The sequence below is a fragment of the Quercus robur genome, chromosome 1 (assembly GCF_932294415.1).
Source record: "Quercus robur chromosome 1, dhQueRobu3.1, whole genome shotgun sequence".
Classification (NCBI taxonomy): Eukaryota; Viridiplantae; Streptophyta; class Magnoliopsida; order Fagales; family Fagaceae; genus Quercus; species Quercus robur.
The window spans coordinates 32,636,422-32,652,166 of record NC_065534.1 but is presented as its reverse complement, the minus strand read 5'-3'; the positions used below and the strand labels follow the sequence as shown (position 1 = coordinate 32,652,166).

Below are 15,745 nucleotides of genomic sequence, written 5' to 3'. Positions count from 1 at the left end.
TTTTAAATTCAAATCTCTTAAGCGTGTCTTAGTCATATCCTACCAAAATATTATTGGTTTTTAACTGTTTTTTTTTTTTCATACTTTTATTTTATAAGCTTATAATTATTTGTATTGTTATTATTTTGTTTGTGAGTATTTATTGTATCAAATATACTTGAAAAATAAAATCTTTGAAATAATTAACAAATTTTATTAGTATGAAATTTATTTCACAAGCAAAACAACAAATACCATATGCCTAAGTGCACGGCACGCACGTAGTTTATATTTTGGCATAAATTTTAAAATCACTTCCAATTTCCAAAATTATTTTACAAGAAGTCCACATTTTCACAATTTATTTTTTTACAAATTCTAAAATGACATATTATGATTATATAATAAAAATTTATGCTTAGCATCACTCAATTTGTTTTTTCAATAGAAACTAGTGATACGTCCATGCATTGCAAGCTTATTATTATTATTATTATTATTAAGGAAACTAATGTACGTGTACTATTAGTTTAATGATCCATTTTATCCTTTTTGATTTTTTTTTATAAAAAATATAGGTGTGGGGCCAGAGAATTTGTGACCCCGGCCCACTTTACATTAGGACCCAAGGCTCGAGCCGAGGAAAGACATTGCCGAGGACATGCAACGAAAGTCCAAATGGCCTAGAAGATAAAGCCGAGGACGATGCTGTCCTCGGCATCCCAAGGCGCTTCTAGAAAAAAGGGCGAGTATAGTATAGGAGCGGTGCATGGAGAAGCCAAACACCTCCGCATTAATGTGGAAAGGGCCCTTGAATAGTGTGGTGACAAAGGACAAGGGAAAGGCTATCATTACTGCAATTAAGTACTCTACGCCTAACAGAGCAATACTTTTCAGCTTTTACAACCACTCCCAATCATTTTGGGTATGGGCTGATAGAACAAGTATCAACCCTAGAAAGTTGAACCTACACGTGGATGTTGGAGGAAGGGTAAATGCTAGTATAAAAAGGAAAGAGAAGCAATTCAGGGAAGGGGGGGGGGGGGAATATATCGTCTCCCAGGCCATTGAATCCTAAAAAAGGAAAATAACAAGAACACGAAACTCCTCGGACGAGGTCTAAGGACCGGAGCCGTTCAGGCCGTGTTGGGGAAAAAGTCTTATTAGATATGCTAGATTCATCCTTGTGCAATTACCATGAACACCATGACTAACCACTGTCCGGTGACCAAAACCCAGCCTTTCAACCCACTTTCTATAAATTTATTGTTTTGGCCTTTAACATTCGAACCCAATAAACCAGTTTGGGATCGTTACAAATTGAGTCCTTACAATAGGGTAATGTACTACCAAGGGATTTTTTTTTGGGTGGTTTTTTTGGTTATAAATTATAATTATTTAGCCATTATGCATTTCTAATTTATTATTATTACATTTACTAATAATATTATTATTACTACATGCTATCAACTATGCAATATATAAATTGAATGGAAAGTTGAAATCAAGTGTTCAATAGTTGAATTTATTAAACTGGATTAAAAAAATTGAATGGATGTATTGAAGAAATTTATAGATTAAATTGTATTCATAATAATTCATAAAGATAAAATGTATAATTTGTACCTTAGATGCTGTTCCTTGGGTTTCTTTCTTAAAATTTAGTCATGTGTGTTAAAATTTGACATGTGTGTTAAAAACCTAAAAAAATATGCAATCCAAGGTTATATTTTAAAAATATCTAGCCATGTTCATTTTTATAGTGGGAGTTGTAACTATTAATTATGTCTATTTTTTTTCCCTAAAAAAAAGAAGCTATGTTTATTTTTAAAGAGATTAATTTCTGTAACGATGTAGTGTAAAACTCATGTTTTACCTCTCCAATCCCAATATATTACATCATCTTATCACATATTTAAGAATAACCACAATTACACCCAATCATTTGTACTATCTATAATAGAATTTCCCTCTTTGAATTAGATTTTTTTATAATTCAGAAATACCCCTAGACCTGAGACAAAATTTAGGGACAACTCGGTACAAATATATCTCCAACTCCACTTAAAATACCTACAAAATATGATACTCTCCTACTAATCCATGTTTTCAAAACAAACTTATCCAAGAATTTAAATAATAAAAAAAAAATTCTCAGTTCACTTTGAAAAATAGTTTACTTTTTTTGTTTTTGTTTTTGGGTAAGGATTTGTTGCAATCTAAGTTACAACAACTTTTGCAAGATGTACACATGTCAAGTGGCCATTTGGTGAAAAATTCAATCTTGACAAAGAAGTTTTCATTTAAATATAAGTTTGGATATGTGCCTATTTGAGGCATTGACATGTGTGCATTTTTGCAAGAGTTGCTGTAACTTAGTTTGCAGCAAATCTTTTCACTTTTTTTAATTATCTAAACAATTTAATCTCTCTAAATGATAGCTCTAAGGCTTCTTCTTTTTTTTTGGGGGGGGGGGGGGGGATATGTTGTTTAAAAATTGAAATAAATGAAAAATTATGACACTAGATCAAAAAGAAAAGAAAAAGAGAGCTTCATCATATACGCTATAAGGCTATTTTACATACTAGTTTCTAATAAACATATATAAATCCAACCAAATTAAGAGTTTATTGCAATGTTATTAGGTGTAGTAGAATGTATTGAATTTTAAGTAAAAAATTGATGTGACAATTTCTTATTAGATAGTATATAAAATGATGAGATTGTTATAATTTGAACTCATTTTTAATTATCTAACCAAAAAAAAAAAGAAAAAAGGATGAGATTGTTATAATTCATAAAAACCTTTGGTCTAAAATGACAAAATAAAAAACTAGAGCCCGAATTTGTCATTACGGAAAAGCTGTGGGTTTTTTTCTTGCTTACGATCAAGGACTACAAATAGCTAGTGGCCACGCACTCTAAAGAGAGAGTAAGAGAGAGAAAAAAGAAAGCGAAAGAGAAAAGAGAGAAATGCCGAAATTCGATCCATGGCCTGTTTTCTTCAAGCGCGAGTGGAACCGCAACTGGCCTTTCCTGGTCGGCTTTGCCATCACCGGAGCCATCATCACCAAGATGTCTCTCGGCCTCACCGGTATATATCTAATTTTTTTTTTTTTTACCATTTCAAAATCCCTAGTTATTATCATTATCATTTTATTTAGCTCCAGATTTTTAACCGTCCGATTAATTTGACCTGCAGAGGAAGATGCCAAGAATTCACCCTTCGTTCAGAGGCACAAGAAGTACACTACTCTCCAATCTACAAAACCCTAGATTTCATATTGACTCCTAAAATTGAAATCTCTCATATTTGAAATCTACGATTAAATATTAATTGTTTGGTTGCAGATTTAAGTAGCTCGAATCTGCGATATTTACTAGTTCTGCATTGATCTAGACCTAAGATTAATATATAGTGATTGATTGTGGCTTATTGATGAGATGATTTTATGTTAATTAAAGATTTGGACCTTTGGTACATATAAATTCGTAGAAGTAGTGGAACTGAATTGGTTAGGATCATGACTTGGTGCCCATTTTGTTCAGTAGCTGAAAACCACACTTTTTTTAAAGCCTTTATTTTTTGGGGGTTCAATAGCTTATTTTTAATAAGCTACAAAAATAAGCTGTACCAAACGGGCACAGAGTTGAGTTATGAATTGGTAAAGGTGGTGCTTATTGTGTTTCGAATGTATCTGGTTGTGGTAAGCAGCACAGCACTAGAAGTCTGCATATGGTTAACATGTTCTGATAGTGTTTGGGGTAACACAGAGTGAGTGACACACTCATGTGACTTATGGGAGCCATTGGCACTCACTTGGTTATGTTGTCACTATTAGAGCATCCTTTTCAACTCTGTTATTTACTTAAAACAAGAGCTCTAGCTCAAATGACACCTCTTTCTCTTTAAGAGCAAGGTGGAGGGTGAGGCTCTGGTTTCCAGACCCACTTGGCCTCCCACCTCCTTGTTAGCAATTCATGCTTGTATATTTGTGCGACTTTAGAGACTCAGTTAGTTGAGGTGACTTTTTTGCATCTTTGTATGAATCTCTCTATCTTTTAGCTTGGTTTATACCAATTATGGATCAAAAATGTTCAGTCATGGAAAACTCCACTCACTCCCCAGCAAAAACAATGAGTTGCAGACCTCATACTAATTGATTTTTTGGCATGGACGCAACATGACATATCTATTTCCGCATATTTCTTGCATCATTTGTACTATAATTAGACACACACAGCTCTAATTTAAAGAAAATACTTGGATATGAATTGTGTAGAGGACTTCAAACGATTGAATTAAAACTATTTGCTAATTTTATTTATATGCATCGTATGAGACTTTTTAGGTCTAGTGATTTCCTTAAAGTCCCTTGAAGTTTATGTTCATGTATTCTTATTTAAGTTTTTCTTCATTGAAATATCCTGGTACTCTTCTTTGTTTGTATATGTGGCATGTCTTTTGATGAAGGAGTTGCATATGATCACATGTTTTGGATTAAAATTGAAGTTTGAAATTGATATGGCGATGGCCTATGTTGATTGATTTACTTCAATTTGTACCTGTTGTGATAGGTTTTTTACTTTAGATGACATATGTTTTGGCTTAAACTTGAAAGTTGGAAATTGATATGGTGATGGTCTGTGCTAATTAATTTACTTCAATCTGTAGTTTTTATGATAGATTACTCACTTTAGATGACATTCCACTGCCATGGTTACTCAACTATTATCTGAAATTAGGAGTGATAAGTAGTGTGAAGTATCAAATGGCATAAAGCTTCCCTTGGGATGTAGTGGCAAATATACTTTGGGTTAGATATGGTCACCTATTATTTTCCATGGAAAGTTCTGTCAATAACACGATTTGATCTGGTGATATTGGTCAGATATGATTAATATATATCTGCATGGGACAATTTTTGTTTTTTTTAGTTTTTTTTTTACAATCTTATAAGTAAAATGGCGTTGGTGAGTCTCATTACTTATATTTGTCCTGATTTTGTAGGTGACTTCTGAATGACAGCATAGATGCTAGCTTAGCACCCCTACTTTGAGAGGGGAGTTTTTCCTGCTTTTGCTTCAATGATTGTGTAATAACAGAAGTGAGATGTTCGGGATACTCTATTTTTTTTTTACCAGCAGATGTTTCAACATGAATAATATTGAAGACTTTTGTTGATTGGGCAAGGGCCTTTTGCACTTGAAGTGATCAAATTTAAGAATGGCTTGATGCTTGTTTTATTGTGATAGCAATTTCATATGGATTTGTCCTCTAGCCTTTTTGCTAGGGTCAAGTGCAATATCTATTCTCCTTTGGGAAAATTATATTTTGTGTTAATTTGTCTGGTTTGAGGTTGAGAAGTGAGAACCATACAATTGACATCCTATATAGCTTCCTATGGGGCCTATAAATTTTTTTCGATGGAATGGTTCTTTTGAGCATTATTCTTCCATTCTTGTTATGCAGTGTGGAATTAGAATAACAGAAGTTGGGAAGGGTATCTAACTCTAGTGCCCTAATATTTTTAATAGGATTCTTACAGTATATAACTAGTTGGCCTTCACCACCTTGCTTCGGACTAATATTTCCAATATCCATTTGGCTCTAAAATGATGGTCTAAATTAAGAGAACAAGATATTTCCTCCCAATATTGTGTGAAATAGACGAGCTTAATTTAGCAAATCAATCGGGGGAGGTAGCATCTCACCAAATTTGCAAGAATTGTTTTTTAATTAAATGTGGTATTCAAAATTTTTCCATGAGATTTGTAGGAGACAACGCCGGATTTTCTGTAGTAAAATAAATGCTGTCTGGTTCTGGGGAGGTTAGAAGTGGGAGAGGTTGAAGAACTTGTCACTTATTTTTTATAATTTGCTGAAATAACAATTGTGAGTGGTAGAAAAAAAATGTGTTTGGTAAGCTTATGTGAAAGCTATTATCTACCACGTCTACATTGTTTTGTCAATAGGTTGTGAGACAAATTGTGACCGTAGCAAAGTTGATGTTCCTGGCATCCGAAGCAAAGATTTTCGTTCTTTTTCTTGCCAACATATCTTTGCGTGGAATTGGAAGAAATCAAGTGTTGACTTTATTAATTTGACACTCCACAATTTTATTAGACAAGTTGCAACTTTATGGTCAATTTGACACGGTGGTGGCAATAATCTATCTGAATATGGCACCTTTGATGGAACTTAAGATTTAAGAACATCTTCTAAGCACGAAGCTCTTCGAGGCAATTTCTTTGAATTGATAGTTTCATACATTAAATGCTGGTTAGAGGCTTTTTTACTTCTGGTTACATCGCAAAAGAGACAAATCATACCAAGGGATGATCTTAACTAATTCCAAACTCTTAATGCACTTTCCTTTTTTTTAAGGGTCAATCTTATTTCTTTGACAGCATTCTTGTGGGTTGTGGCAACAGCATTCTTATACCAGCATCATAGGAAGAATCTTGACAGAGATACATCAAAGAGCTACTTTGGTTGGCAACTGTAGTAAAAGAGTTTCTAGTATGGGGTGAATGTCCAAATTTCTCATTTTTAATTTTTTATCCGCTGAACCAAATGGTGTACACAAGAAACTAAAATAAATAGTAATCAGAGACCAAGGCAACCAAGAATAAGAAAAGGAAAACATAACTTGTATAGCCGAATCCAACAGCAATACGCCTTTATTATTCAATGTAGCAGCAAAATTGGGATCACAAGAAGCAAATGGTATTGACTCAACCAAAGAACAATATTATGTCATCTACAAAAGATTGGCAAATGCCAAGTTTAAGAGCTTCCACATGTCTCGGTATAATTAAGAAAAGGAGAAAAATAGCGAAAAATTAAAAGACAACACTCGTGATGACTTATTTTCTATTATAACACAATGGAATGGAAAAGAGGCAGAGGGAAGTACAAAAGGCCGACAGAAAAAACTGTGTATGCACTACCCCGTTTGATGCCAAACCCGCAGCCAAAAGTTCTCCCTGCATCTATATTTCAGGCAACAGATTCAGTTCTTTTTGGCCACACCAAGCCTCAGTCGGAAATCTTCCTCCATGAGGGGAAGGCCATCCCTCAACTTGACTTTTGGCTCCCATCCCAGCAATTCTTTGGCCTTTGTGATGTCAGGTTTCCTTTGTCGTGGATCATCAGGAGTGTTCTCCACCTTCTTTATCTCCACCTCAGGATTAATGAGCTGCAAAGCAAACAGGTCAAGCATTGATAATAAATATTTCTAAAAATAGCTCAGTAAATGAATGGTCAAGCAAGTGGCTGATAACATCACCATATCTTATTTACACTGTCCCTTCATTCTGAATAGCAATATTTGGTCAAGATGTATATTGATTCAAGATTGAATAAATTTTATGCTAGAAAAGTTCTTCCATTGGACTGCTGATTCAGAATAACCTATAAAAGATAGATTTGAACCACAACTATGGTACTCATTTTGGTCCATTAACTGCAAGTACAAAGTCCAGATTTGGACTTAGAGATGGCTGTGGGACTCTTTTATAGCCTCATAATCAGAAGAACATCTCCAAGAGTCCAAGAATTCAAATTTACCAGGAGCAGCAATCAAATTACTTCACAGTTTCTCAATAAGTGCATGATACTAAACAAAATACAATGTTCATGCAGATGTTTTAAAACTGTGCTGATTAAAGAACCAAAAAATAAAAAGGTTAAAGGCTATGACGTCAACTGGAGTTTAACTAGAGATACAATTAATTGAAATAAGATTAAATAGAATCAATGTGTAAAACTAACAAAATTGACTAAAACCTATCTAAAGAGATTTAAGCAATTTTCAAACTATTTTTCACAACTTATATAAGAAAAATAAAAGACAATAAAATATAAACAAACAAACAAACCAGTATCAAAATTGTAATTAATCCACCTTATCATATGTGACTGACTGTTAGTAACAATATTTTCTAAGGAGAGGACTGGCTGACATTTTCCCCAAACCCAACAGAACCTCCTAATATTGATACCCCAAGCACATCATCCTTTGGCTGGGGAGGGGGCTCAGGCCTCAGGGCACCCCAAATAAAAAAGTGACAAACACCAATCTAAAAAAAGCCAAAACCACGACACCATTTCAACTCACAAACAATTTTGCAAGTCAGATGGTTTGACTGCCAGTCCTGCGGTTTGGCTAGTCTTTTATCTGCCTGTTTTTGAAGCCTCAAGAAACGACTGAATTGCAGGTTTGACAAACCAGTTGAACCAAGCAGTAAGGGCTGGTTTTCAAAACTTTGGTTCATACTTTGTTAAATATCACAATTTATACAGTAAAAACAATGGCAAAGAGAAACTGACCTCCTTCACTGTCTCTGCAAGTTCAAGCATTGTAAATTCACCTGAAATTGTACAAGAACAATCTAGGTTAGGAAATGCATGAAAAACCAACTACAATGGAACTGATGTATCTACAAATGATCACACTTTCTAAAATGACCTGGGTTTCCAATATTGATTGGCCCAGTGTTCTCTCCTTCCATCAGACGAATGAGGCCATCGACCTAAAGCATTTTAACAAATAATTATAGTATGATAACTAGATACACATTCATACATTGCAGCAAGGAACAAAGAAAACTGGAAATGTTGCATACCATGTCAGAAACATAACAGAAACTGCGAGTTTGTGTTCCAGGAAGTTGGACTGTCAAGGGTTCACCACTGCATGTGAAACAGGGAGAAAATATTAACAGTTATGACACCAGCTGCTGAGTCAAGAGGCAAAGGTTTTAACTATTCCACTGAGGGAAGATATTATGGACCAATTCTTATAATTCAATATAAGTTTTGTTTTGTTTTTAAAATTTAGGATTTATTTCCTATTGGTAAGTTATACATGCATCCAGTGGGTTTTGAACCACAGCCTCACCCTCAACTTCTTATGGGAGAAGGAAGTGTCATTTGAGCTAGCTCATTGGCTTAGAATACAAGGTAACTACTAAACAGCTTTTGGATTTCCATATTTACTGACATGCGTGCACATCAAACACATTAATTTGGGCTTCTATAAGGCCTCAATATGAGAGAACTGTATCATTGCTGCATCACACTAATGTCACTATCACGGTCAGATAGAAAGGCAACAAAGAAATGAAACAAAGGGCTTACCGAAGTGCTTGAGCTATGAAATTGCTGACGACACGCCCATCGTCAATATTCATGCGTGGCCCATATGTGTTAAAGATTCTGGCAATGCGAATTTCTGATGGAAAAGATAAAGGGAGTTAATTATTATTATTATTATTATTATTTTAAAAAAGAGGAAAACTTAACATCAACTTTACCAAGGACAATCAAGAAAAGAATTTCCTTGGAATAAGGAAAGCTATACATTTACCTATCCCATGCTGCCTATGATAATCAAACATCAAAGTCTCAGCCACACGCTTTCCTTCATCATAGCAGCTCCGAACTCCTATTATTCAAAAACAATGTATTTTGAGCTGTATATTCTTGTTAATTTGTTTTGTTTTCTAAATCCTCAAGTATTTGTATACAGAAAAAAGACTAAAAAAATATAAAGAAAAAGAATAAAAAAAAAAAAAGGAGTAACATATTCTGCCTTGATACAGAACAGTTTAATAGAAGACCACTGAAGAATAACAATGAAATCCTTTATTGATGCAGACATCTAGTATGCATCTAGTACAATCATGATATGTTTAAGAAGGCAAAGAAATCTGCTAAATAGCTAGTATATTACTGCAAGTTTGTTCCACATTATGGAACTTATTAGATATTTGCTGAAACAATAGCAATGGGCAGCCGACTGATCACATTGTGCAGTTCACTAGTATATTGTCTTTCATTTTTGTACTATTTTGGATAATAAATCATAGCTTATGACAATGATCAAGGAAAGAAGTTCGGTCTGTTCACTATCTGCCTGACATAAGTTCTCAGAGATATCATGATTTTTTGTACATGTCAAATACAGTAGACATATTTGTATATATACCTTGATCAAAATTTAAAGCCATTTTAAAGAAAATTAAGACAATAAGGAAAATCTTTCTACTTTCTTCAATGAAGATACATCTCCAGTCACAATTTCTAATAAGATAAATGGTAACCACCTTATAGATTATACAAAGGATCACAGGTTTAATTGGAGAGGAAAACCTACCAATTGGGTTCACATTTCCCCAATAGCTCTCGGGTTGGGGATGCACAAGAGGATCTCCATATACCTCTGAAGTTGATGTAAGCAAAATCCTGTTCAATGATATAATGAGTATAACTAGTTGATGATGCCAATCAAAGTAATAAGTAGACTGTAAATTCCCCAACCTGGCTCCAACTCGCTTGGCAAGTCCCAGCATGTTCAGTGTACCAATCACATTTGTTTTTATTGTCTGTTAAAGTATAAAAACTACTAGTTAGGAAAAATCAGTGGTTCTTCACAAGTTTAGAACAAATTTTGGTTGAAGATTTTGTCATTAAAAAAAATAAAAATCAAACATTTAAGATGATAAAGCAATAAGGTACATTTAGCTCAGGAAAAAATTATGCTCCAACTGCCTCTACTTTCATCAATGTGGCCAAAATAATTGTCTTACAAAAATGCCAACTAAAATTTGTACTTCTACTACAACAACCAATATTATAAGACATGGGCATTAATCAACATAGATTCCATAATATAACAAGGTAAATGATGTAAAACTTGAATGCCAGTATCCAAGGATTGTTGATGATGTTTCAAATCACCATATCTATTCATAGTAAAGTATTTATTAAATGGTCATTTGGATGTAAATCCAATTGCTTTTATTGTAATCAATTTATTGGTAAGCTACACACACAGTAGGCATTGAACACATGTCCTCAACCTCCACCTTGCTCTTGTACAAGGGGAGGAGGTGCCATTTGAGCTGGAGGCCTGGAGCTCATTCGCATTTTCAAATGAAAAAGAAATAGGTTCAAAAGATAGGACATTGCGGGAGGAGATAAACAATGCAGCAAGGAATTGTTGTTGACCACATCAAATGTTTAACAAAAAGGACATATAGGACTTCCTTGACAAGAAAAAGACAAGAAGCAGACACTTGTTAAATTACTGATGATACACACAAATATATATCTAAAAAAAGAATTAAACTTATATAATACACACCTTCACAGGATTGTATTTGTAGAAAATTGGAGAAGCAGGGCAAGCAAGATGATAAATCTGATCAACCTCGACCAACAATGGCTCAGTGACATCTATATAAGAAAAATCAAAAGCAAAGTGTAATTTATATTCATCCAAATTAATCCCACGAAGTGAAAGAAACAGGACAATAGTCTGTTGCAAAACTAACAAAGCACATAAGTTCAAAACGAAATACAATGATTATGGTGATTAGCACTCATCCTATAATGGGATATGGTGATTAGCACTCATCCTATAACGGGATTTGCATTTTCTGCCTGTGAATCAACTGAATTAACAGTAAAATACCCCTACATGACTGGAAATAACAGGATAAAAAGTTGAAAAAAATGCTGCAGATATTAGCCAACTTATTCGTAGGACAGCAATGCTTCATTTTGGCACAGCCTGATATTTTAGTCAAAGAGAGGACAATATACAAGCTAGATCTGAGATGTCAAGTACAGATCACAGTGGCACTTTAAAAGAATTGAGTGTATGCTAGCAAGATTGTATTTTAGGAGTAACTGAAAGTATATAACCATTAAAAAACATAAACTGAACCCATATTGCTGCTATGGATCTAAGTATCAAGAGAAGGAATAATTTAGTATCATAGAATTTCCATTGGAAGACTTAGAATTATAAACAATTGGAAGATACTAAAATTTTAAGAAAGTACCATGACGAATAAGCTCAAATCTTGGATGACCAATCCATTTTTTAAGGTTGTCCTTTGATCCAGTGAAGTAGTTATCAGCAACAATTACCTGAGTAGAAAAAATTTATGGAACATAGTCATCTTCATTGTTTTAGGTAATACAAATGAAATCAGTAGCCATACTTTTCGTTGGTATTAGTGTCTCAGATATGTGTAGAATAATAATCTTCCATAAACTTATTTTAGGCACAATTATCCCATAATAAACACAAAAACTGACACTGGATAATGAGAAAAGATGCTGACCTCATTTTTTTCATTTTCCATCAATCTATCGACTAGGTGAGAGCCAATGAATCCAGCTCCTCCAGTGACCAAAATTCTCATATTTGACTGTCATCAACAACGATAGCGAAAATTGAAGAGCAGATCAATCAACTAATTGATAAGAATGAAAATAAAAAATGCATGAAGATGTTAAATGGGCTGCTTATACACAATTATAAACTTCCTTCTGCAGTGCAGTGAAAGGAAAGAATTTCAAACCAAACAATGTTATAAACACATATCTGTTTAAAAGCACATAAGCACCGTAATGTTGAAACCAAAGAAATGGGCTAATTACAATCCATCCAATACTTAACAGGTAGAGATGATCTCTCAGCTTTAACAGATGTAAGCCTGAACTTTGATCAAAATACAGGATCTTATTAATTAGCCTCCCCTGCTTGTTTGTTAAGCTAATTATGGTAAAGAGACTCTAGGATAAGATAAATCAGCCCACCAATCATTAAGCACCAACCTACTACGATTAAGAAAAAGCCTGTCTAAAATTGAACCTAGTTCAAGCTATAGTTTTAGCCCCAAAAAGACAAACCAAATAGTTACCGAGCTATTCAGCAGATCCAATTGTACAAAAAGAATGAGATCAAATCAATATTAGATAAAGCAAATGCAATATGGACAGTAATTATGCAGAAATGATAACTGCCAACAAGAAAAGGCAACCACCCAGATGCAGAAATATCACAAATCACAATCACATAATAAGGGCAACCCCAAAAGGTTTTGATAATAATAATTAAATAGCTGTCATATAAATATTTAAAAAAAAAAAAAAAAAAAAAAAAACCCAAGAAGTGAAATTGAAATATCTCACCTGAAAGAACTTTGAAAATCGCAATGGAGACGGCAATGGTGGTGGCTTAGTTGTTGTTTGGAGATCCCCGTTTGAACTGTTCTTAGATGCCATTGCTCTCAGATCTCCTCCAAAACTCAATGCCTACACACAATTTCATTCCCAAACAATCAAACTCTGTAATTATTGTAATAATCAAAAAATTAACACAATCAAAGACAACAAAAATCAAAATTTTGAACAAAATTAGCCATAATTTTTTCGATTCAGAGAGAGAGAGAGAGAGAGAGTGAGTGAGTGAGAAAGAGGCTGACCTAACGGTTGGTTCAGAGGAAAAGGACTCAAGACCCCAATTACCCTTCTGATCCACGAAAATTCAACGATCAGAGACACATATTTATAGTACCATAACCAATCCAAAAATCGAAACTTTCTCCACCAAATAGTACTAGTTTTTTTTTTTTTTAAATAATAAATAAAAAAATTTAATTCAGAGCCTTCAAAATCAAGGAAAGTTTTTAAAGTCATCATGATTGCTCCTCGTTAACAATAACTTGAATTAGAAATCACACCAAACTTTTAATTAAAAAAAAAGAAAAGATTCTACTACATTTTAATGTAAATTTTAATTGAAATTGTTCATTACCTAATTAGAGTAGAGAGTAGTCAAGCATAGCTTTTATTGAAGGGTTTTGGGGATTAGCAAAATGAAGAGCAGAAGATAATTTTATAGTAGTTGATTAGTGAGATTTTAGGAGTGAGGTTTTGGGGATTAGTGAGCGATAATTATGGGATGGGATTGGGAAAATAAAAATAGAAAGTACAAGTTTTGAGTCGAAGACCGAGAAGTGAAGAAATATGCTTTTGGAATGTAATTGGAATCATCCGATGTAAGTGGGAAGGATGTTCCTTGCAACTTTGTCTAGTTAACGACAGAATTCGATACTCTTGCTCATGCATGAGTTGTCTTATACGCTTTACGTATCTGGGGGGTTCTGCCACGTGTACTCTTACTATAAGACCCACCATTGACCATTGTATGTATAAATGGAGTATTTTTAGGTGTACGGTAGTAAACTAGTCGAGTTTTATTAAGTAGTGTATGTTTAAACTTAACTCGTTAAGAAAAGTTAAAAGCTCGACTTGAGCTGTTGACAAGACTAAAAATAAGGTTTGAGCTTGAACTCGTAGAAAAACCAAAAAACTTGAATTTGGCTTAATTAATTAGTCAAATCAAGCTCAAACTTAATAACAAGCTCAAACTCAAGTGCAAGTCAAGGTTTTGAGCTTGAAATTTAAAAAATTACATTATTAAATGCTTAAATCTCTAAAATTAAGAAAAAAATATAGTATATCCATTTTAGCATTCGTCTAGTCCTACTTTTGATTACTCATTATTCAAATTAAAATTTTACATAATTAAATTTATTCATTCATTATTCCTTGTCTACAATTTCAACAGTTATTCAAAATACAATTTATACATTCACTTTTGATGGTGAACTAGAAAATACTTGTTTGTAATCTATATAAATATATATATATATATATAAAATCGAAGCCTCTGCTAGCACCACAATTTTCAACGTCAGCACAATATTTAAAAAATAAAAAATAAAAACAAAAACATTATAACACCTCAAAACCCTAGCAACCTTACCCCTCTCTCAAGTTAAGAAATATAAAGCCACAGTTTCTGCAAACTCTCTCTCTCTCCAAACGTAAATATCAAATTCAACCCCTTTAATTTCTCTTTATATTTTTGAGGCTTTTATAGAGTTATAGTGAGTTATGCTGATTTTGTTTTTTGTGTGTGTGTGTGTGTATAGATGGTCATAATACTCCGGTATTCTAAGAGAAGTTTGTGTTTTCGTTAATTGAAGGTCTTAGAGAGATAAGTGTTGCAGTTTTGAACATCAATACAAAAGACGATTTCATTGGTAGCAGAAAGTAATTAATTTGTCTCATATTTTTGTTTTTTGAATTGATTTTGTGTGCTTTTTAGACCCTTTTGGATCAATTTTGTTAATTGGGTGTTTTTTTTTTTTTTTTATAGGGTCCAATTGGGGAAGGTTCTTTCAAAGGGTTACGATGACCGCACTTGGTGTCTATATACTAATAGTGGGGGGTAAGTGCTATAAATTACTAACCCTTTTAAGTGTATAATCTATTTCTAAAATTATCTATAATATTTTGTCCTCCGAAAATTTTATCTCTTCAATTTTAGTATATTGTGTTTTTTAAGTTATAGACAGATTTTCTTTATTTCTTATTTTCAATAATAAATCATTTTATTGCAATACCGGTAATTATTTGAAAAATCCAATATGTTCATATCTCTATAGAATAGAGAATAGTAAAAGCAAATTTTATTACAACTACTTAAATTGAGTTGACTTAATTCCGTACAATTGCAAAGTATAGCATGAAAGATAATGGAATTAATTGTTGTAATTTTTATTTTCTTTCCATGTTTTGAATTTCCATGTTTTTATTGTTGATGAGAAATTAAGGCTCAGTTGCACAATATGTGTAAATTCTTCAGAAGGTTACTTTAAATAGTAAGTCAATGTGTCTCTTACATTTGGGTATTAGTTAAAATTATTTTCAAATGATTGTACCAATAAAAGTGAATGTGTATAAATTTTGTTTAATTATCCCGTGCATCGCACTGGTTAGCGACTAGTTATTATAAATGAGAAAATACTAACATGTTTCATAACTTTACTTTAGATGGCTAATGAGAAAGGATCATATGTGGTCCACTTAATTTATTTTTAAATGTAACTATAA

At 33.2% G+C, this 15,745-nt stretch overlaps 2 protein-coding genes across 2 annotated transcripts; one reads left to right on the top strand and one right to left on the bottom strand.

Annotated features, from left to right (window-relative positions):
• The first annotated feature begins 2,890 nt into the window (after nt 1-2,890).
• Nucleotides 2,891-5,226, top strand: LOC126731329 (ATP synthase small subunit 6, mitochondrial). Its single transcript, XM_050435034.1, has 3 exons — nt 2,891-3,073; nt 3,182-3,224; nt 4,991-5,226. The coding sequence occupies exons 1-3, from the start codon at nt 2,953-2,955 to the stop codon at nt 4,992-4,994; spliced, it is 168 nt and encodes a 55-aa protein (XP_050290991.1). The 5' UTR covers nt 2,891-2,952; the 3' UTR covers nt 4,995-5,226.
• Nucleotides 5,227-6,632: 1,406 nt separating this feature from the next.
• Nucleotides 6,633-13,851, bottom strand: LOC126731312 (UDP-glucuronic acid decarboxylase 6). The gene is made up of 14 exons (XM_050435033.1): nt 13,599-13,851; nt 13,267-13,313; nt 12,974-13,096; nt 12,121-12,207; nt 11,836-11,923; nt 11,133-11,224; nt 10,307-10,371; nt 10,143-10,231; nt 9,354-9,431; nt 9,125-9,218; nt 8,611-8,677; nt 8,454-8,517; nt 8,315-8,355; nt 6,633-7,181 (listed from the first exon to the last, which is right to left on the bottom strand). The coding sequence occupies exons 3-14, from the start codon at nt 13,064-13,066 to the stop codon at nt 6,996-6,998; spliced, it is 1,044 nt and encodes a 347-aa protein (XP_050290990.1). The 5' UTR covers nt 13,067-13,096; nt 13,267-13,313; nt 13,599-13,851; the 3' UTR covers nt 6,633-6,995.
• Between the last annotated feature and the right edge of the window lie 1,894 nt (nt 13,852-15,745).